Below are 24,766 nucleotides of genomic sequence, written 5' to 3'. Positions count from 1 at the left end.
ATATATATATATATATGTACTATATATATATATATATATATATATATATATATATATATATATATATATATATATATATATATACATATATATATATATATATACATATATATATATATATATACATATATATATATATATATACATATATATATATATATATACATATATATATATATATATACATATATATATATATATATACATATATATATATATATATACATATATATATATATATATACATATATATATATATATATACATATATATATATATATATACATATATATATATATATATACATATATATATATATATATACATATATATATATATATATATATATATATATATATACATATATATATATATATATATATATATATATATACATATATATATATATATATACATATATATATATATATATACATATATATATATATATATACATATATATATATATATACATATATATATATATATATACACATATATATATATATATACATATATATATATATATATACATATATATATATATATATACATATATATATATATATATACATATATATATATATATATACATATATATATATATATATATACATATATATATATATATATACATATATATATATATATATATACATATATATATATATATATATACATATATATATATATACATATATATATATATACATATATATATATATATATACATATATATATATATATATACATATATATATATATATATATACATATATATATATATATATACATATATATATATATATATACATATATATATATATATATACATATATATACATATATACGACGGGCTTTTTTCAGTTTCCGTCTACCAAATCCACTCACAAGGCTTTGGTCAGCCAGAGGCTATAGTAGAAGACACTTGCCCAAGGTGCCACGCAGTGGGACTGAACCCAGAACCATGTGGTTGGTAAGCAAGCTACTTACCACACAGCCACTCCTATGCCTATTTTAACAATTTTTTAAAATACAATTCCTAATAATATTGTATTATAGAAAATATAAGATTTTTTAAATATCAAACATAGAGGTCCAGTAGATTAACCCTTTTGTTACAATATTTCTGTTGAGATGATGTGTGTTTCTTTCAATTAATTTTAAATATAGCAGAGAATTTAGCAAAATAACTTAGTTATCACTAAGCTAGTGTTAAGAACATAAATTATGACTAAGTTTTGGTGGAAGATTTAAATTCAGAACTTTTGAAGACAAGACATTTGTAATACAGAGCCAGAGGTGGTTTCAGGCAGGTTGGTATCAAAAGGGTTAAAGTAGGAAACAAAGGGTCCATAGATTAAAAATGGTTGAGAACCACTGATTTAGTCAAACAAATCAATCCCAGTATTAATATTTTATTCTGAGATTTTATCAATCTCTTTTGTCAAACCACTAGGGTAAGGAGATGTAAACAAATTAGCTCCAGTTGTCATGTGGTGGTGGTGATGGTAGTGGGGAAAACAAGAGACACACTCACATATACATACATGTACATTGATGACAAAAGAATTTATAAGCTTTTGAGAGAACATGAAATGGTCCCTTTTTATTTTTTGGAATATTGGCTCCCGAGACACATCACATAAAGCTATATAAATATTGGTTGAAATTTATAGTGAAACAAAAGACTAAGACAGGCATATGAACAACAAGCAAGTGTTTGATACTCAGGGGGAAAAATATGTAAATACCGAGTTGGAAAACCCCTTTGGATAGAAAAAGTCAAAGGAATTCCATGTAGTTTCCATCTATCAGATCACTTGCAAAACATTAGTTGGCCTGGGGCTGTAGTGGAAGGTACCATACAGTGGGACCTGAACCTGAATCTATGTTACTGCAAAGCTAGCTTTTAACCACAACATTTTCATATCACGTCTTTTTTTTTTTTTTTTTAATATATTAAAATTCTTTACTTATGAGCTGGCAAGGTGTGACAGGACAATTAGGTATCAAGTTTACAGAGCAACAGACATTAGGCATAACTTTTGATTGGTGGTTCTCGGTGTTTTGTGACTTGACACCTCCTCCCGTCATTTCAATGTATGACCTCCTTTCTGTATTTGTCCTCGTCCTCCAACAAACTAAACAGATAAAAATTGACACATAATTTTAATCAATTATGTGATCTTTTCTTTTACTTAGGCGTAATATTTATCCCCACTTAAATGTGGACATTCTATTAGAACATACTTTACTGCAGTAGTTACCACGAGACAAACTCTCGTATGAGTGTTTTGGTGCAAAATGCACTCTGGTTAAAACCCAAACAGAAATTTTACTTGTTTCTGCCATTGGATTGCAGCCATGCTGGAGCACTGATTTGAAGGGTTTAATCAAACCCCCAGTACTAATTTTTAAAGTTTGGTACTTATTTTTATCAGAATCTTTTGTTGAACTATTAAGTTATAGGGATATAAACAAGCCAACACTGGTTGACAAGTGATGGTGGGGGATAAACACACACACACACACACACACACACACACACACACATGCACTCATACAGATTCCATCTATCAAATTCACTTACAGGGCATTGCTTGGCCCAGGGCTATAATAGATGATGCATGTCCGAGGTACTGTGGTAGTAACTGAACCCAAAGCCATATGGTTGCAAAACAGCTTCTTACCCACACAGCCATGCCTGTGGAAATTATTAAAGACTGCAGAGGTTTACATAAAATTACATTGGAAATTGGCACCCCATCAGTCTTGCGTCTGCTTACTGATGATACAATGTCTTACTCGTATTTTTACCCTAACCCTAACCCTAACAATGAGTTTTTCAAAAATGTGTTTAATACATGAATATTGTACCTTGTTTATATATTTTGTTTCTGAGAAGAATTATGACTTAACCCCTATAAACACTTGTACCCTATTGACATTTACTGCTACCATAGAGGTGCTGGTGCTCAATTAAAAAAAAACATTAATTTTGAGTTATTGCTATACACAGGGTGAATAAATTGTCTAAATTATGCAAAAATTAAAATCCTTTTTAGCAGACGTATTTACCTAAATTGCATAAAAGTATCTTTAAATACTAAAGAGTAAATCTATTCAATAAAATCGCTGTTGGCTTCAACCACAGCCTCCAGAGGACAGTTTCCTTGCTTAAGGTGGTGAATGCTGCCATAACCCTTGCCTTTAATTCATCTTTGGTGTTACAAGGAGTTTTGTTGGTCTCTCACTCAACAGAACCCCACATATGATAATGAAGTGAGGTTGCAGTGTGGGGAGTTAGGTGGCCAGATGTTAGGGGTGATGTGGTCACAGAAATAGTCTGACAGCCATGACTGGGTTCTCCTGGTTATGTGGCACGGTGCAGAATCATATTACCAGACACTGGGGTTGATGTAATCAACTTAACCCGCCCCTAAAATTCCTGGCCTTGTACCAAAATTTGAAACCATATTATTTAAGCCCTTCACTCCCCACAGAGCATAGGCCATTGATGATATTCTTACTGTCCTTGACTCTGGGAAAGACCTTCTTCCCCCAAGTCTCGTTGGTTTTGAATCATCATCGATGCTTTTGTAACTTTGCCTTTTTCTCGGTAGTAACATTGGCCCTATGCAAACCCATTTTTACTTTGGTGGTCTATATTAATTTAACCTTTATCTTTTGACCTGTCCAGCACGGGAAACCCTACTTGGAGCTTGTGTTCTGCTGGAATAGCTCTCTGGGACCAGTGGGGTGTTGCGTTTTTGAGCAAAACACTTTATTTCACATTGCTCCAGTCCACTCAGCTGTAAATGGGTGACACTGTGACAGACTGGCATTCCGTTCAAGGAGAACGCCACAAGCCTCCACGCTGTTAAAAGGACTGGACCTTGTGGTAGATGTCTACTGTATAACTGAATATTATCACATTAACCACTATATAACTATACACAATAAGCATAAAAAGTCTATGGCAAAAATATTGATCAGAGTTCTAACCGAAATTGTCACACAAGATATAATACTTGATCTGTTCAGTCTACAAAGTGACTGACAAAGATATCAGGGCAGAAATTCATTTAATTTCATTAGCAGGAGCGGCTGTGTGGTACGTAGCTTGCTTACCAACCACATGGTCCTGGGTTCAGTCCCACTGTGTAGCATCTTGGGCAAGTGTCTTCTACTATAGCCTCGGGCCGACCAAAGCCTTGTGAGTGGATTTGGTAGACAGAAACTGAAAGAAGCCCGTCATAGATATGTATATATATATGTATGTGTGTCTGTGTTTGTTCCCCCAACATCACTTGACAACCGATGCTGGTGTGTTTATGTCCCCCGTAACTTAGCGGTTCGGCAAAAAGAGACCAATAGAATAAGTACTAGGCTTCCAAAGAATAAGTCCTGGGGTCGATTTGCTCGACTAAAGGTGGTGCTCCAGCATGGCCACAGTCAAAAGACTGAAACAAGTAAAAGAGTAAAGCGAGCAATTATGAGTTGATCTTTGATTGTGGTTAAGTGTTGATAGAGGAAATCACCAATCTTCCTTGTTCCACTGCTGTCGTTTGATAAAGTCCGGCAGCTGAGCAAGTTTTATCTTGTTATCTTCATTTCCATCACCATTATTATCATTGTCAGGATCATTATGCTTCTTGGCATGATTTATGCAAAACTGTGTGAATAGGAATATCAAAAAATAAAACAGTCTGCCAATAAAACGAATTGCTGGTTGTGTAATCTCTCTCTGTCTTACGCTCACTTACATACAGACAAACATGAACACACACACGCATAAAACAAAATATATTATGTTTATCCGTGGAGGTGCAATGGTCCAGTGGTTAGGGCAGCGGACTCGCGGTCATAGGATCGCGGTTTCTATTCCCAGACCAGGCGTTGTGAGTGTTTATTGAGCAAAAACACCTAAAAGCTCCACGAGGCTCCGGCAGGGGATGGTGGCGAAACCTGCTGTACTCTTTCACCACAACTTTCTCTCACTCTTACTTCCTGTTTCTGCTGTGCCTGTAATTCAAAGGGCCAACCTTGTCACACTGTGTCATGCTGAATATCCCCGAGAACTACGTTAAGGGTACACGTGTCTGTGGAGTGCTCAGCCACTTACACGTTAATTTCATGAGTAGGCTGTTCCGTTGATCTGATCAACTGGAACCCTCGACGTTGTAAGCGATGGAGTGCCAACAACAATTATGTTTATCCTTAATAATTAATTGACATTTTCTCTTTCTTTCTGTGCCTATCCGTCTGTCTATCTCCCCATCTGTGTATCCATCCATCTTTCTATCTATCCCTCTGTCAGTCCATCCATTTATCTATCTGTCTACCTACCAACCGCCTATCTAAACTCACCCCCTATGTGGGTACCTTGGGCAAGCACCCACACTAATGCTCTTTTTCGTGGCGCCTTGGTTGTAGGATATCAGCCAAATAAAAATATTACCAATCTCTACTATGTTACTGAGTACTCTTTCTTCTGACAGTCAATACTATATATATATATATATATATATATATATATATATATATATATATATTTGTGTGTGTGTGAAGGCACATGGCCTAGTGGCTAGGGTGTTGCATTTATGATGGTAAGATTGTGGTTTCAATTCCCGGACCAGTAGGGTGTAGCGTTCTTGAGCAAATCACTTTATTTCACATTACTCCAGTCTACTTGGCTGTAAATGGGAGACACTGTAACAAACTGGCATTCCGCTCAAGGGGAATGTTGGCCTGCAAGGTAGCATCAGGGGGGAATGTTGACCAGCAGGGTGGCATCATTTGAAAGCTGCTACAATGTGAGAAGGTGCATTGTGGTCAGCAGTAGGTAACAACATCCGATAGTCTGACTGAGTGAGTGTGTGTGTGTGTGTGTGTGTGTGCATATTGTTGAGCAGTTATATGCTGCATTATGGCATATAATTAGTCAAAATGACTTGTTTATAGTGATCAAATCTATGTGCTGTAAATTAGCTCACTCCCTCTATCAAATTAATGTTGCCTGAACAGGTGCATGGTGTGCCACATTACAGGTATCAAAGTGATTGCAGAGCAACAGGAGATGAAGTGTTTTGTTCAAGAATACAATACACCACCCAACCTAGAAATTGAAACAGCGATTGTGAGATTGCAAGTGCAACACCCTAACCACCAGGCTATATCTATCTATCTATCTATCTATCTATCCATATGTGTGTGTGTGTGAGAGAGAGAGAGAGAGAAAGAGACAGACACCATGAGCTTCTTTCAGTTGCCATCTACCAAATACATTTACAAAGCTTTGGTTGATCTGGGACTATAGTAGAAGATGCTTGTCCAGAGTGTCACATGGTAGGATTGAACCTGAAATTGTGTGGTTCGAAAGCAAACTTCTTAACTACACAACCATGCCTGAACCAAATGTCAATAATATTCGTATGAGGAGCAATGACCTTCAGAATATAATTGACTTTGAAAGAGATTGTGTTTGACACAGAGCAACAGAAGATTTATTAAGCTACTGTTCTGTTAAGCTATTCTGAAAATGATATGTATTAAATTTTGCAATTAAATATATATTTTCATTGGAAAGTTACAGATGGTTGAATTGAATGGTTGGTTGATTTGAATGGTTTGTTTCTCAGGGTTTCTATGGCAACTTGTTTCTTAAATGGCCCAGTTTACCTAGTTATATATAGATACCACTGTATCATTAATCATTAGCATAGGCATGGATGTATGACAAGAAGTTTGTTTGCCAGCCACTTGGTTTTGGGTTCAGTCCCACAACATGGTGCTTTGAGCATGTGTCTTCTTTTATAGCCCTGGGCCAACCAAACAACTAAAGTCTTGTGGTGGCTCTCTGTGTTCTGATGTCAAAACCTGTGATGATGCTGGTGTAAGTTAAATAAGCCTTGGACAATACTGGTGGCCTGAGCATAGGAGACCCTCATACATAGGCAACTGTTAGTCTTTCACACAAAAATCCTTGCCCAAACTTATGCATACAGGTGCAGATGTATGGATTGGAGGCCCTTAAAAAGTGTGCCCAAGTAGAAAATGATTAATGTAAAATTCAATCAGTTTCGTTTGTTTATGTCCTCATAACTTAGTGGACCAGCAAAAGAGACTGATTGAATAAGTACCTGTCTTTACAAAAAAACCTAAGCATTAGGGTTTATTTGCTGGACTAAAAGACCCTTTTAGGCATGGCTTCAGTCAAATGACTGAATCAAGAAAAAGATAAAAAGTAATCTAAAAGTTTGCAATCTTATCCAACACACTACTATAAGTTTTGACTTAATTAAGAGTAATTATTTAAAAATTCTTAATTATTTAACTATTTTAAGTTAAGGTGTTTTATTATATCTGCTATCGCTTGACAACCGTTGCTGGTGTGTTTACGTCCCCGTAACTTAGCGGTTTGGCAAAAAAGACTGATAGAATAAGTACTAGGCTTACAAAGAAAAAGTCCTGGCGTCGATTAGCTCGACTAAAAAAGGCGGTGCTCCAGCATGGCCACAGTCAAATGACTGAAAAAAATAAAAGAGTATATATATATATATACACACACACACACACACACATACATACATGTGTGTGTGTGTGTGTCTCTAAACATATTTTTACTGTTAGATCCAGTTACCCTTTATCTAAATCTGGATGCACCCATTTTATACACATTTTAAAATCAATCTTATTCTATTTGTGGGAAGAACCCGTGGTTTTCATCTTCAACATAGGTGTTTTGTTTTCTCATTAGAAATGCTTTTTCCTGTATAAATGCATAAATGTAATTATTTTCCCAAATAAATTGTGCTTCATATTCGAGGTTCTGATGAAGCAATAAGGTGTTACTCAAACACTCAACTATGAGTCCACTGCATCTTGTAGCAGAAACAGCTGCAAGCTAATGAAGGTCATAAGATAATTATTCATTCCTTTGTCATCCTGTTTTCTTATATCTAAAGATTTCTACTATAGACACAAAGTATCAATTTTTTAAGTGCAGATAAGCTGGAAGTGCTGATATTAATGTCATTCCTAGCAATGTAATATAAATGAATTGGTTTTAGTTAGAAGCTAGTGCCAGATAATTGGTTCAATTTGTAAATGAATGTCATGATCATAATAAGCAATGTCAAAATCGTAATAAAATGTATCAGCAAGCCAGTGAAGGAGCCTCTACATGGTTGCTTGATTTGCTAGAAATTGCAACTAAGTCTTTCAGATCACACTCTACTGGCTAAGAGTAGAAAATACATTTTGGATATGATGTATACACATTGATAAGATAATGACAACGAACATGACGACAACATAGTAGTAGTAGTAGTAGTAGTGGTGGTGGTGGTGGTGGTGGTGGTGGTGGTGGTGGTGGTGGTGGTGGTAGTGGTAGTAGCAGCCTTAAATATCTCCCAAATGCCAGGCTGGTTATAGCTGAATTGATTAAATCTACTCAGTAAGAGCTAACTGAAGGCTGAAAAAGAAAAAAAGATATATAGAAGCAACTACCAAAGTCACTAGTTTTCTTGGTATAAAGCATTTTATCTCTTCTGCAGGTTATATCATAAAAGACCTTCCTTAAAATACAGACTGTGAGATACGCAGCATTTAAAAATTTTTTTTTATGATTTTGAAATAGGAAAGCAATATTTCCAATAGAAGATTGTCAAATGTAATTTTAATGGCCATTATACCTATGCACATCTCATCAAAAATTTCCTGTAACCATAGAAATATTATAAGAACTTAACAAAATTGTTGTTTACCCTGAAGTGTTTTAGTCAAATGACTATATCACTAAATATGTCTTTTTTTTAATATATATATTAGAGTGTTAAGGTGTGATTTGTGACAAATTTGACTGCTACTTCTAGCAGGTCAAGAGATTAAGGAGAAGCTGTCTTGGCTTTTAAATTATTAGTTTTTACTAATGTGGTGTTTATTAGCCCACTTGAGGATCCTGAATCATCTTCACTTAAAGTTATATTGTTAGATCATAGGCTTTATATATATGTATGTTTGTGTGTGTGTGTGTGTGTATATATATATATATATATATATATATATATATATTTATGTATATTGTAGATGCAACTTGTGAAGTTTCTGCATCTATAAACTCTACTTCTTGTATTAAGTACTTTTTTATTCATCTGGTTTGTAAATACAAGTGTATGCTGAACTATATATGTAATAATTTTAAGCGCATGTATGGCTGTGTGGTTAAGAAGTTTGCCTCTCAACAACATGGTTTCAGGTTCAGTCCCACTGCATGGAACTTTGAGCAAGTGTCTTCTTTTAAAATTATATTGTTAGATCATAGGCCATATATATATATATATATATATATATAGATATATATATATATATGTATGTTTGTGTGTATGTGTGTGTATTGACCAAAGGCTAATGAGTGAATTTGGTAGACGGAAACAGAAAGATGCCCATCATGTATGTGTGTATGTGTATTTGGCTCAAGATCATAAGCCATGAGTTCAATCCTTGGCAGTGTGTTGTGTCCTTGAGCAAGACACTTTATTTTCTCTTGCTCCAGTCTACTCAGCTGGCAACAATGAGTAGTACTTGTATTTCAAAGGGCCAGCCTTGTCACTCTCTGTGTCACCCTGAATCTCCCTGGGAACTACATTAAGGGTACACATGTCTGTGGAGTGCTCAGCCGTTTGCATATTAATTTCACAATCAGGCTGGGCAACAGCAGATGTAAACAAACTTGTTTTTGGAGTAAAGATTATTTGCCAACATAACATGGCAGTCCTGGTTTAGGACGAATGTTGCTGTAATTTAGCCCCGGAGACATCGTCTCCAGTTGGCTATACGACACGATCTGTGTCCTTATATTTTTGAACAAGGGAATCTAGCACCCCCACTTAGCTCAAAACAATACCCGTGTTGTTTTTGTTTTTATTGAATGTGTATCATATCATACAGACGAGAAAGTAATACTTCGAATTCAGTATAGCCATGAAAACAGCAGATAGATTTGGTTTTGTACCCTTATATTGGGAGAGAGTACTCAGCTGGTATCTAGGAGGTGCAGCTTCGAATCCCATGGCTGTCTGCTGACAACTTTTTCTCTCATATAAGGGTAAAATATTCAATCTTTCTGCTGTTTTCATGGCTATACTGCATTTGAAGTATTATTTTCTTGTCTGTTTATATACATATATATATATATATATATATATATATCTTGTTTCAGACTTTGACTGTGGCCATGCTGGAGCACTGCCTTTAGTCGAGCAAATCGACCCCAGCACTTATTCTTTGTAAGCCTAGTACTTATTCTATCAGTTTCTTTTGCCGAACTGCTAAGTTACGGGGACGTAAACACACCAGCATCGGTTGTCAAGCGATGTTGGGGGGACAAACACAGACACACAAACACATACACACACATATATACGACGGGCTTCTTTCAGTTTCCGTCTACCAAATCCACTCACAAGGCTTTGGTCGGCCCGAGGCTATAGTAGAAGACACTTGCCCAAGATGCCATGCAGTGGGAATGAACGCGGAACCATGTGGTTCATAAACAAGCTACTTATCACCCAGCCACTCCTGCTCCTGTATATATATATATATATATATATATATATATATATATATATATATATACTAGCAGTATAACCCGACCTTCTCCGGGTGTGACTTATTACGCCATCTACGATAAGTCTTGCTAGGTGAAAATCAACTAAAAAAGAAAGCCTAACAACGAAAAAACCCTTATGATGTAAATATGTTCATAATTCAAAAGACGAAATTAATAGGGAAAGTCTGAAGGCTGTTTTGCATAAAATTATTAAGCATACGTAAATTTCATCCATGTAATTGGCTATAGAAATGCTTGTGCAAAACAACTTTTTGCGCTGCCCTGATTATACATAGCAGGGTAATCCCTTTTCACAGGAGCTAGGATGGCAATTTGTGATGAAGCAATTGCTGGCGATCTGTTGCTAAACAGTTTTGCCAGAATTCTATCAGATTGGGCAGAAGGTGTTGATGCACCATTTTGCATTATGTTCAAAGTAGCTACTGGAATGTGGTGAATTGCTGCAGTCTGTGGCTGTCATTTTAAACCGGTTGTTGTCTTTCCCCAGCAAACTCTCTTCTTTGGAGGCATAATCTATGTATATATTAAACAGAACAACAAAAGTTATAATAGATGGCAGGGTCGGTACTTTTCACATATCTGTAATTTTTCAGATTAACACCCGCACGATTACCCAACCCTAATCCTAAACCTAACCCTAACACTAACCCTAAACCCTAACACTAACCCTAACCCTAAAAAACGTAACCGTAACATTAATCCTAAACCCTAACCCTGACCCTAAAACCCTAACCCTAACACCCTAGTGAAAATCGTGGTAAATTTACAAAACATTGACGAACATGAGTTATATTTTACTGAATGATTGTGTACTTGCATGTGTATGCTTTTGAGAGAGGAAGAGGTAGAGAGGGGGAGAGAAAGGAATAGGGGTAGTTAAAAATTTTCTTATGACTGCTTCTCTTCACTGCCTATTACTTCATTAGAAATCTAAGGATGCACATAAGCACATAGTAGAGAAAAATGAAACAAATATGGACGACTTGCTCCGAAACACCACCGAGTGGGGAACACTTCTCAAAAATAACCTGCTTGGTGAAATGTACATACATCAAGGTACATTTGTACAAAATTTCATGAAAAAATATTCATTTTCCTGGAAGTTAAGAGGAATTTAAGTGGAATTTCCGAATATTGTACCCCACCCCCTTTCAAAACACTTTCACCGAAAATTTTTGTATATTTGGAATCTACATAATAAATAATATATGCATAGAAAATTTCATTAAAAAATACTAATTTTTATGAAAGCTATGACCTTCCAAAGTTGGGGGATACAACTCTGTAGTTATGCCATCAATGTTTTGTAAATATACCACGATGTGAATGATTGTTTACTTGCACGTGTATACGTTTGAGAGAGCGAGAGAGGAAGAGGGGGAGAAATGAATAGAGATTGAGAGCAATGTGTATGTTGTTGTCACAGGTCATGTATGTGTGGTTGTGTGTGTTTTTACGTATCTATGTTATGAAAAATAAGTAAAGAATACTGAGATGAAAGTTTAATCTATGACGTTGTATGTATCACTTTCTCTCTCTCTCCCTCTCCCTCTTTTACTTTTACTCTCTATATTTTTATGTTGAGCGCGTGTGTAAGAATGGCGTTCCAGGTAGCAGGGATGAAATATAAAAGTTGCTAGAAACAACAGCCAAATCTCCCTTAAATCACACAAAGTAAACGGAATTTAAAAAATCTAATTACTGCACTGGAAAGTTCAGATCGAGAAAATTCCATTGATGTAAAAATTTTTACGAAAAAGTGGAAAATGTGGATTTCTATAAACATTCAAAAAGGCTTCACACAAACATACAATTTCAGATTTATATATTAAGATAGATATATATATATATATATATAAAAATATATATATATATATATATATATTACTTTTGAAACTGATAACTTCGACAGGTACTTACTTAATCTTTGTATTTCATTTTGTTATAAAGTGTTGAACAAGTGGAAACATAATCTAAATAAACTGTTTGAGAAAACAGTATCTTACCTGGAAACAGGTGAGAGCTAGTGACAGAAAGGACATCCGGCTTGTGTGTGTGTTTGTTTACATTTGCATTTTGCTGAAAACTGCTCAACTCTAAGGTGTGATATCGTTATTTCTCCTGTTAACAAATCATTTGCTAGCATTGAACATGTGGAGATGTGCAGAGTAAGATATCCCTTTCTTGAGAAGCAGAGCAGGATTAGTGACAGGAGAGGCGTTAGCTGGAAAAACATCTAACCCATGCTAGCATGGAAAAATGGATGTAAAAGCAAATTTATATAGACGAGTAAGTAAAACTAGCACTAATGACATTTAGTGTTATAGTTGTAAGCTTTTAATAAGTTTGACTCAGCTCCACATTACTTTCTTTCATGTGTGTGTATGTATACACACACACACATTTTATATATATATATATATATATATATATATATATACACACACACACGAGGTTGCAAAGATTGCTAAATTAAGAGAATGAATGGGAGAAAGAGAGTCTGCCAAATGTCGACCCAACAGGGTCCAGCTATCTGAATTGACAGTACCTTGGTAGATAAAGCAATTAAAGGTATGAACACAAGGAAAGCCCCTGGCCCATCAGGAATCACCGCAGATGCTTAAAATATCTGATGGTCTTTGCTATAGTCTAGTCTCTTGTATAGTCAACCAGGTGATACATGAAGGAGTTATACCTAATGACTGGTGTAGCAGCACCAGAGTCAACTGCTACAAAGGTAAAGGTGACACTTTAGATACAAATAATTACAGAGGTATCAAGTTGTTTGATCAAGTAATGAAAGTCATAGAGAGGGTCATAGCCCAGCTAATTAAGGAGAGAGTTAGTTTAGATGAGATGCAGTTTGGGTTTGTGCCAGGGAAAAACACCACTGATGCTATATTTCTGCAGACAGCTGCAGAAGAAATACTTAGTCAAAGGTAAGCCTCTGTACTTGGCTTTCATTGACATGAAGAAGGCCTTTGACAGGGTCCCCTGATCCCTTATATGGTGGTCAATGCAGAAACTAGCGATAGATGAGTGGTTAGTGAGAGCTATGCAAGCCATGTACAGGGATGCTGTCAGTAAAACGTGGGTTGGCAATGAGTACAGTGAAGAATCTTGGGTAGGAGTCCACCAAGGATCAGTCCTCAGCCCCCTCTTATTCATCATAGTCCTCCAGGCAATAACAGAGGAATTCAAGACAGGATACCCCTGGGAGCTCCTCTATGCTGATGACCTTGCTCTAATAGCTGAGTCGCTATCAGAACTAGAAGAAAAGTTTCAAGTGTGGAAGCAATGTCTAGAACCGAAGAGCCTTAGAGTGTAAGCTGCAAGAAATGAAGCTAGTATGCTCTGCTGGATGTGTAATGTCAGTGTGCATACATGACAGTGTAAGTGCTCTGAGAGAAAAATTGGACATAAGCAGTGTCAGATGTGGTGTGCAAGAGAGACAACTGCCCTGGTATGGTCATGTGTTATGTATGGATGAGGACAGTTGTGTGAAAAAGTGCTGCTCCCTAATAGTGGAAGGAACCTGTAGACGAGATAGACCCAAGAAGACCTGGAATGAGGTGGTGAAGCACAACCTTCGAACATTGGGCTTCATAGAGTCAATGATGAGTAACTGAGACCTTTGGAGTTGTGCTGTGCTTGAGAAGACCTGTTGAATCAAGTGAAATCATTGCCCTAGCTGACGCCAGCACTGCCTGACTGGCACTTGTGCTGGTGGCACGTAAAAAGCACCATTCAAGAGTGGTCATTGCCAGTGCCGTCTGACTGGCTCCTGTGCCAGTGGTACATAAAAAGTACCATTCAAGTGTGGTTGATGCCAGTACTGCCTGACAGGCCCTTGTGCCAGCAGCACGTAAGAAGCACCCACTACACTCTCGGAGTGGTTGGTGTTAGGAAGGGCATCCAGCTGCAGAAACTCTGCCAGATCAGATTGGAGCCTGGTGCAGCCTTCTGTATATATGTGTGTGTGTGTATACTCTTTTACTTGTTTCAGTCGTTTGACTGTGGCCATGCTGGAGCACTACCTTTAGTCAAACAAATCGACCCCAGGACTTATTCTTTGTAAGCCTAGTACTTATTCTATCAGTCTCTTTTGCTGAACCACTAAGTTACGGGGACATAAACACACCAGCATCAGTTGTCAAGCGATGTTGGGGGGACAAACACAGACACACAAACATATACACACACACACATATATATATATACATATATACGACGGGCTTCTTTCAGTTTCCATCTACCAAATCCACTCACAAGGCTTTGGTCGGCCAGAGGCTATAGTAGAAGACACTTGCCCAAGGTGCCATGCAGTGGGAATGAACCCAGAACCATGTGGTTGGCAAGCAAGCTACTTACCACATAGCCACTCCTGTGCCTAGCTACTTACCACACACACATATATATATATTTATATAGACACTCATCATCATTATCATCTTTTAATGTCCGTTCTCCATGCTGGTATGGGTTGGATGGTTTGACAGGAACTGACCAGCTGGAGAGCTGCACCAGGCTCCAATTGCCTGTTTTGGCATGGTTTCTACTGCTGGATGCCCTGGGTGGCACCAGCACAAGTGCTTTTGCATGGCACTGGCACTGGCGTTTTTACACGGCACTGGTACATATATACAGATGCTGGTGCCACGTAAAAAGTACCCAGTATACTCTGTAAAATGGTTGGTGTTAGGAATGACATCCAACCGTAAAAACCATGCCAAAATAGACAAAGCCTGTTGTGGCGTCTGGCCTTACTAGCTCCTGTTAAACTGTTCAACTCATGTCAGCATGGAAATTTGATGTTAAATGACGTTGATGTTGATACTGATATACACATGACCATTACAGGCTTCTGCACAGTTTCCATCTATCAAATTCCTCTCAATATATTTGTCAACCTGAGCCTATGCTGGGTGACACCCCTAAACCCATGTATCGGTACAGAACCTTGAACCACCTGGGTACACAGTACTCCTTAATGACATCACCTTTTCTGTTAGGGTAATTGGTAATTAGAAAGATTAATGCCAGGATTAAAAAATTTAATTTAGATTTTTGTTTTGAACATTTGTCCTGTTGGCATGGTAATTGTTTAATTAGCATACTATAAATGTTTCTCGACAGGTAAAAAAAAAAAAAAGATCTCCTTTTCAATTAAGAATCCATATAATCTTTTTAATTAGGTTATTGCTTTTGTTTTGCTGAGATAATTTGATAGCTAAACTTCTATTGTTGTCAAAAAGGGATAAGCTGCTAAAAAAGAGAGAATTTTCGAATTTCTCTTTTTTAATTGATACGGTCATTAGTGATTAGCTTGTTAATCAGCTACAGCTGCTTCTGTTTGTCATGACATATCAGTCTATGGCTTCAAGCAGTTGTTAGTGAGCTTATTTAGATAACTTTCATATTAGTGACATCATCTTCATTATTATTGTTATAATTAGAGAAATGTTTTGGCTGAATCATTAGAGTATCAGAAAATGTTTTGTAGTATTTAGTATTTAGTATTCCTTCTGGCTCTCTGTCCTGAGTTCAAATCCCGTTCAGATCAGCTTTGCTTTTTATACATTCATAGTCAATAAAATAAAATACCAGTCAATTGATCATCATTGTCATCATCATCATTATCATCATCATAACATCTACTTTCCTATGCTAGCATGGGTTGGATGGAATTATGTTGAGATAGGTTTTCTATAACTTGATGCCCTTCTTGTTGCCAACACTTACCTGTTTCAAAGTAAGATAATATTTCCCCAAAGCCAAACATGCTTCTCTAGGCATGGATACATTGAAACTCTGACATCTGGCAACTGACTTGGCAGACACCCATAAAATTATTAACCATCTTACTAACAATAACTCTGAGCACCTTTTCAAATTCCACCTGTCTAACACCTGTGGATATGTTTACAAAGTCAGAAAACAGCACAGCTCCCATGACTTTCGGAAACATTTTTTCACGCTAAGAGTTGCTGAAGTATGGAACAAACTGTCGGCATCAGTTGGAGCACTGCATCCTTCAAAACTTCCATGCTCCCTGAGATTCGCCAACACTACACCTGATTTTCTCCCCTCCATACACACGCAGGCATGTATCTGACTCATACACTGTTCACTTTCCAGACATTTGTACAATACTGCATATGCTTTATACGCACTTTTGACAAGTTGTAGTGCACCTGAACACTGTATACAATAATTTCATCATTATTATTATTATTATTATTATTATTATTATTTAATTTTTAGTTTTTTTTTTTATTATTATTAAATCATTTCATTGCACTCTTGCAATCTCTTCAGTAACTTGTCTTTCCACTTCCATTTGTTTTGAATGTATGATTTAGCGTTTACCGGCATAATGCCTCTCTCAAGGTTTAATTGTATTTCTCTCAACACACGTATCCACATCAAGAATCTTGCACACCAAATACACATACAAAATATTATTATTATGTTTCCACTGTAGACTGGAAACAAAAGACAACACTTGCAGGATGGTGTCACTTGCTTACTACTATCACATGATGTCAAGTGAAGCTGAAACTAACACACACACACACACACACGCACACTGGGACTCTGAGTACCATATCTACTCATAAGGCTTTCATCAACCTGGAACTAGAGCAGCAAATGCTCATCCAAGATGCTGCATGGTGGAACTGAAACCACTGGGTGGAAACTTCTTACCGCACGACCACACATGCACCCAAATTAATTATAAATTAATTTATTTCTCAATTGGTCACATTCTTTAGTTCCTGTTGATCTCCTTCTCAGATGTCTGACAAGTACGTTTGCTTCTGTTAGATACATCTTACAACACACCTAAAGCACTAGCATAAAACTCTTGTTTGACAGCATTCCTAAACCTAATTAAATATTTTTGCATAATAAAATACATCACTGCATTTTTGTTTTTTCACATGTTAAATTTTTTTTTTTCTAAATTAGCAATCTGTATACATATTGAAAGTGTGTCTATATTGAAAGCCTTACTAAACTGTGGTATTCATCTTGAGAAACTATCTCTTATAAACACATAGTGTTAAACGTCTCTACTATTTTACTATTTTTTTTTTTACTATTTTACTTGTTTCAGTCTTTTGACTGTGGCCATGCTGGAGCACCACCTCTAATGTATTTTTTTTTACTATTTCAATTTATGCAAAATAGAAAAATGGTTGAATTGGTTGTATTCTTGATGTTTTAGGCAGTCAGAACAAAAGACTAAATATAATTTGTTGTATTTAGTTATGTCTTAACACATTGTTGGTTCAAATCTTACTGGATTCATCTATTCCTTTCTTTTTGGGGATTAATAAAATAGTTCTAATTTTAGCACAAAGCTAGAAATTTTGAGGGGAGGGGGTTAGTTCATACCATTGAACCCTAGTACATGATTGGTACTTTAATTATATTGACTCTGAAAGGATGGATGATAAATTTGACCTAGGCAGGATTTAAATTCACAATGAAAAGGATTGGAAGAAATGCAGATTTTATATAGACATAAAAAAAAACTTATCCGCTTTTTGTTTCTTGACTGGATAGGACTCTATTCAAGGCCATTTTCAGTTGTGACCATCGTTTTTTTTTTTTTTTTTTTTTTTTTTTGCATTGTATACCAATCAAGGATTACATTGTCCAATGTATCCTTTAAAATGTTAGGGTATGATTTGAGAGAAATTTGACTGCTATTTCTAACATGTTAAAATGACCATGCAGAGGCTCCCTCGTTGATTACTCATCTTCATCTCTTATTTACCTGATGTATGTAACAATTGAAGACGTACTATATTTGATGCTATATATATGACATACTATTTTTTAGAAATAAATCTCAAAAGACCATTTTTTAGAGTTGAGCTTCCAACAAGCTAATATTACATGCTTTAGCCATTTAGCATTCAGACTACTCTATCAAATGTAATGCTTATCTATTCCCATTATTTTGAATTAATCATGCATTATCACATAGCTTAAGATTTCAGTGATGTACTTGTATGTTTTTTAAAATGACACTGTAGGGTAGGTGAGAAAAGCCAGATCTGGACAGTTTGAACATAAAATAATATTTTGACCAGATATGGCTTATTTATATGCTAATAAGTTAATTCATTAAAAACTTTTTTCCTGAATATGTATTGCTGAAATTGGGCTGCTAGTGCACCTGTAGTTTGATCCATAAGTTGTACACTGTGATCATCATCATTATTGTCATTTAATGTCTGCTTTCCATGCTGGCATGGGTTGGACAGTTTGACTGAGAACTGGCAAGCTGGGAGGCTGCACGTAGCTGCAATCTGATTTGGCAAGGTTTCTACAGCTGGATGCCCTTCCTAATGCCAACCACTCTGAGAGTGTAGTGGATGCTTTTACATGCCATCAGGCAGCACTAGCATTGGCCACGCTCAAATGGTGCTTTTTATATGCCACCGGTACGGGTGCCAGTTAAATGGCACTGGCATCAACCACACTCAAATGGTGCATTTTATGTGCCACCAGCACGGGAGCCAGTCGGGTGGCACTGGCATCGGTCATGCTTGAACGATGCTTTTTATGTGCCACTGGCATGGATTCCAGTCTGGTGGCACTAGCATCGGCCACACTTGAGTGGTACATTTTACATGCTACCAGCATGGGTGCCAATCAGGTGGCACTGGCATCAGTCACAACTATGATTTCACTTGGTTCAGCAGGTCTTTACAAGCACAGCATATTGCCCAACGATTGATGGGTGCTTTTAAATGGACCAGTTACGTGACATAGAAAATGGACATTAAATGATGATGATAGGATGGAATAGGATTAGATTTTGCATGTAGTGAAATAAGATAAATTTTTTTTTGAAATATCTTGATAATGATCCATTGACAGAATTTACATTAATTCATAGGCCCAGATTAACCTTGGTTAATCTCACTTGACTTGCCGGGTCTTCTCAAGCATAGCATATCCCCAAAGGTCTCAGTCACTTGTCTGTGAGGCACAGCGTTTGAAAGTCGTGCTTCACTACCTCATGCCATGTCTTCCTAGGTCTACCTCTTCCACAGGTTCCCTCCACTGTTAGTGTGTGACACTTCTTCACACAACTGTCTTCATCCATATGCATCACATGACCATACCAGTGCCGTTGTCTCTCTTGCATACCACAACTGATGCTTCTAATGTTCAACTTTTCTCTCAGGACGCTTACACTTTGTCATGTATGCATACTGACATTACACATCAGGTGGAGCATACTAGCTTCATGTGTAGATAAAATGTCAAGAAGTTTTCAAGTGAGACACTTGATTGTGTCATATCATGAAACTTAAGATTTTTACCATTTACAGTTGTTTACTTGGTTTGTAATTTGAACTTTAGTTTCAAGATTTGGCTGGGTTGGGCATTTTGACTTGGTGATTGTATTTGTTTTAATTTTCTACTTCCTGCTGTATGTGATTGTAAAAGGGTATGTAGGAAGACTGACTTACTGATGTTCCTCTCAAATGTAGGTCCATAAAAGAATCTATCGCTCAGGTAACAAGATAGGTTTGGGCCATTGTTGGCCCAGGTCATGTCTAACTTAATAGTATCACCTTAAGTTTGTTTGTTTTTTTTAAGTAATATTGAGGGACACCATAGCCTACTGGAGTATGGGGTTGTCTGCTGAAATGTATTTCAGAGATTTGTGGTTTGTCTGGTATTTCTTGGGGGAATTTGCCGAGGTAACATTTGAATGTCACAGGGTCATTTTCTTCTTTGATTTCTTTTGGGATAATGTTGAATAAAGGAAGACCAGTTGAGCTAAAAAAAATTATGTTCCACTGAAGTGGTTGATTATTTTTTAGTTCGGCTTAGAAAAATTGAAGGACTGCTGCAGTGAATGTGTGAATCTGAGAGGGGAATGTGTTGGATAAAATCATAATTAACTGATCCTCCTATATTTTCTTTGACCTAAAGCCACACCCCTTCATATAGCTTCATAGGAGACTATTATTCATCGCTACCTGCTGAATCTAGTTTTATAATAATGGTGATCCACACAAGTATTGTTATCTCGTAGCCAACCCCTGATATTCTGTAATCTAAGGGACTCAGACTTATTGAATTTAATAGACATTCTTATATACTAGTAATCCTATCTTTTCTTAATACCAACATTGTATTCTTGATAATGAGGTCACAGTACTAATTTCCATTTGTTGATTGAATTATGGCCATTCTTTCTTTTTATTATTCTAAAGGTTTTATCTTTTACTTGTTTCAGTCATTTGACTGTGGCTATGCTGGGGCACCACCTTAAAGAATTTTTTGTTGAATGAATCGCCCCCTCCCCACTCTCACCCAGTATTTCTTTTTTTTTTTTTTGAAGCCTGGTAGTTATTCTATCGGTCTCTTTTGCCAAACTGCTAAGTTACAGTGACATAAACATACCAATACTGGTTGTCAAGCAGTAATGGGGAGACAAACAGACACACACACACTCACATATATGACAGGCTTCTTTCAGTTTCCATCTACCAAATTCTCTCACAAGGCTTTGGTCAGCCTGAGGCTATAGTAGAAAACACTTGCCAGAGTTACCACACAGTGGGACTGAATCATGTGATTGGGAAGTAAGCTTCTTAACACACAACCATACCTATATGTGTATATATATATATATATAATACAATGTTTATATACCAAAAAGATTTTCTAACATTTTTCTAACATTTTTCTGACATAATTTAAATATATACTTTAACCATGTAACACAAGCCTTCTGTAGTTTTTTCACTCTTATTATCTTTTATATATATATATATATATATATATATATATATATATATATATATATATATATATATATATATATATATATGAAACGGAGCACTCTGTTGGTTACGACGATGAGGGTCCCAGCTGATACAATCAATGGAACAGCCTGCTCGTGAAATTAACATGCAAGTGGCTGAGCACTCCACACACACGTGTACCCTTAATGTAGTTCTCAGGGAGACTCTGCATGACACAGAGTGTTACTAGGCTCGCCCTTTGAAATACAGGTACTTCTCATTTTTGCCAGCTGAGTGGACTGGAGCAACATGAAATAAAGTGTCTTGCTCAAAGACAACGTATCGCCAGGAATTGAACTCATGACCTTATGTTTGTGAGCCGAATGCCCTAACCACTAAGTCACACGCTTTCACTACATACATACATACACACACACACACACACACACACACACATTTGATGGGCTCCTTTCAGTTTCTATCTACCAAATCCACTCCCAAGACTTTGGTCAGCCTGAAGCTATAGTAGAAGACACTTGCCCAAGGTGCCACACAGTGAGATTGAATCTGGGACCATGTGGTTGGTAAGCAAGCTACTTACCACACAGCCATACTTGCGTCTGTGTATGCTTTTGCTGAAAACTTTTGTACGCAAACATTTCTAAGTCTTTTCACCAACAGTCACCAGTTTTCAATTTCTATTAGCTACCTGATAAAATAATTCACATCTTTACTTTGTATTGTAGTTACTTGTTCATTGTATATTATAAGCATTTCTTTACCTCTCTTTTAATTCTCTGTTATAGCTTTGTATTATAACCACAAATACTTTACAATAAACCTGGAGATATTAACAATACATCAAAATTTCATCTCCTACAGGCCAGACATTAAGACTCAGATTTATAAGCAAGGAGAGAAAAGGACTGAATGACTTCTAAGTTAACCCAGAAGTATTAATGATTAATATAACAGGAATGGATATTTGTCGGGAATCCACAGCCAACCATACACTTGCTAGGAGTATTCTTTCTTACACCATAAAATTTACCACAAACTTTGGGCTCAGTCTACCTCGGTAGTTTTAAAACCACTTTGGTTTTAAACAAAGAACAAATAAATTTCAAATTGACTTTAAAATCTATTTATTATTGTTTATTGTTGTTTTCATTTATTAAAACATTAAAATTTTGTTTTGTCATCATTTCAGATCAACGAAACATGCACCAAAACTAATTGTAAAAATGGAACTTGCAATTATCTTAATTACACAGACAATTTTGGAAAGGTAAGTTTTGTTGCTACTTCAGTAAACAGTTTTTTTTAATATTTCCTTTCACTAACCACAAATAACACAGAAACCAATACTTATCTCTAGTTTTTATGGAGTTAAACACGTGTAAAAAAATCTTTTTCTGAATAGGACACTCGTACTTTAGATTGGTTTTTTATATTCTGTAAAAACCCATGTAATTTACGCACTTTATTTTGCAAAAATAAAAATGAACTTTAGGATGTATGTAAATTACATGAATAGATTGTTTCCAGAATTTTTGTTGAAAAAATATGTAAAAAAAAACCTAAAAATTCATACCAGAAGTTGACTCGTTTAATGTCAGAATAGGTTTTTACAGAAAAAAATAATGGCTTAACTATGCATAATGAAGTTGACTTTTATTTATGCTAGATGGTATAATGGTTTCTTTTTCTGTATTAATTAACTAAAACTATTAAATGGTTAACTAGTTTTTGAAGCCTGACGTTCATGTTCGTAAACAAGGTCCGGGCTGTATTTTACATTGTTTGGAATTTCTACCTATTGCAATGGAACACATATTTAATTTCTCCTTTGCAGTAGATGATTCATAAGTTCTGTTCACACTGACAATAATGGCAATGACAAATTTTAAAGTTTGCTTGACATTTTATAATTGTGAAAGGGATTAAAATTTCAATACTCCGTATCAAAGGTTCCAACAAGAATAGGTGGAAAAGAATTCTGTTTACATAATCAGTTTGATCAGTCACCTTCCTCTGTCAGTTGAGTAAAGTGTCATCCAAGCTGTTGTTTATTGGTATTTAAACTTAATTTGAAATACCTGTGTGTTTTTGTTGGTAATTCTTATCAACAAATTTTCCCGTGATTGTGATTTGAGAAGACATACAGCAGTATGCTAAAGATCAGACATAATCTCTTGTGGGCAAGAAATGTAAAATAAAGTTTATGATAAACAACACAAACACTTTGTAATTTAATAGCTTTCAATGTGATACCTGTTAAACAGAAATTATTTTTATTTAATGAAAATTTAATGAAATCTAATTATAAGCAAGTGAATTTATACTAAATACGACTAAATTGAAAACCTTTTTTCCCCTGACTGTATCGGCAATTCTGAAAACTTTTGGGCATGAATTTTACATGAGTAGAAGCTTTTTTTTAACAAATTTTATCCTGAAAATCAATTGTGTAAATTACACAAGTGCACAAATTACATGGGCTTTTACCGTATATATATATATATATATATATATATAATATACATCTTTCTTTTGCAAACAATTTGCAGATACAAGTGTTATCAGTTGAAAGCTCTACTTTCTGTATGCTAGCAGCCTTATCAGGTTATCAAGAGAGAATGTGCACCATTTTAGAGCCTTCTTCTCAACGGCATTACTGCACAGCGGCTCCCTTTACTGAGATGAGGCCTCACTTGCTAGATTAACTGGTTATTAAGTTTCACTCAATATTCTTCTAGCCATCGTTCATCGTCTCTTTTTAACCAAATCCAGTGGCTTGTCTTCTCCATTGAAGCATGGATATCACCCATGATGGTATTTGCTTTACGATGAATTGGGTCTAGCACCAACAACAGTTGCCTTTCACTGTTTCCAATGGTTCCTATACACCCAACTTCGATTGAAAATGCTCTACTTTTCAGCCTGCATCTTTACATTCCTTGAGGAGGTGTTTATAATAGTTGATCTTTCAAGTCTAGGTGGCAACCATGTTATCTTCATGAGGAACCATTAACTCAACTAGATTTACTACTTACTTTTTCTCACACCATATGATAATATCTGGTTTCTTTGTAACTGGGATGGGGCAGAATCTTTGGCACCCTGATAAATTTTCAGCCACCTCCCAATAGCTGTTCCACTTCTCATCATTCACAAGAAGTTTCTTCTTCAAACGGATCTGCTGTCCTGCATGCACAAAGACAATGAAATCTCAGGATGGTTTCTTCAGTGGTTTTTTGCCACTGTTGATGAGAGCAATTTGGTTCTTTGTGGCATTGAAGAGGACCTTAAGGACCAGATTGTGATTTCAGGTATATCTATCTAA

The 24,766-nt window shown here is 35.9% G+C and overlaps 1 protein-coding gene across 8 annotated transcripts in view; it reads left to right on the top strand.

The window, feature by feature from the left end:
- Positions 1-24,766, top strand: part of LOC106873032 (protein crumbs) — a 207,477-nt gene that overhangs the window by 152,621 nt on the left and 30,090 nt on the right. For all 8 annotated transcript variants that reach the window (XM_089363381.1, XM_052972968.2, XM_089363392.1 and 5 more), the window contains one exon: positions 22,631-22,708. In XM_089363381.1, coding sequence (XP_089219507.1) covers positions 22,631-22,708 — 78 coding nt within the window. The remainder of the gene's footprint in view (positions 1-22,630; positions 22,709-24,766) is intronic.

Source organism: Octopus bimaculoides, chromosome 1 (assembly GCF_046866305.1).
Source record: "Octopus bimaculoides isolate indiv1 chromosome 1, ASM4686630v1, whole genome shotgun sequence".
NCBI classification, from domain to species: Eukaryota; Metazoa; Mollusca; class Cephalopoda; order Octopoda; family Octopodidae; genus Octopus; species Octopus bimaculoides.
The sequence above is the reverse complement of the archived record's forward strand: the minus strand, read 5'-3'. Positions and strand labels throughout refer to the sequence as shown.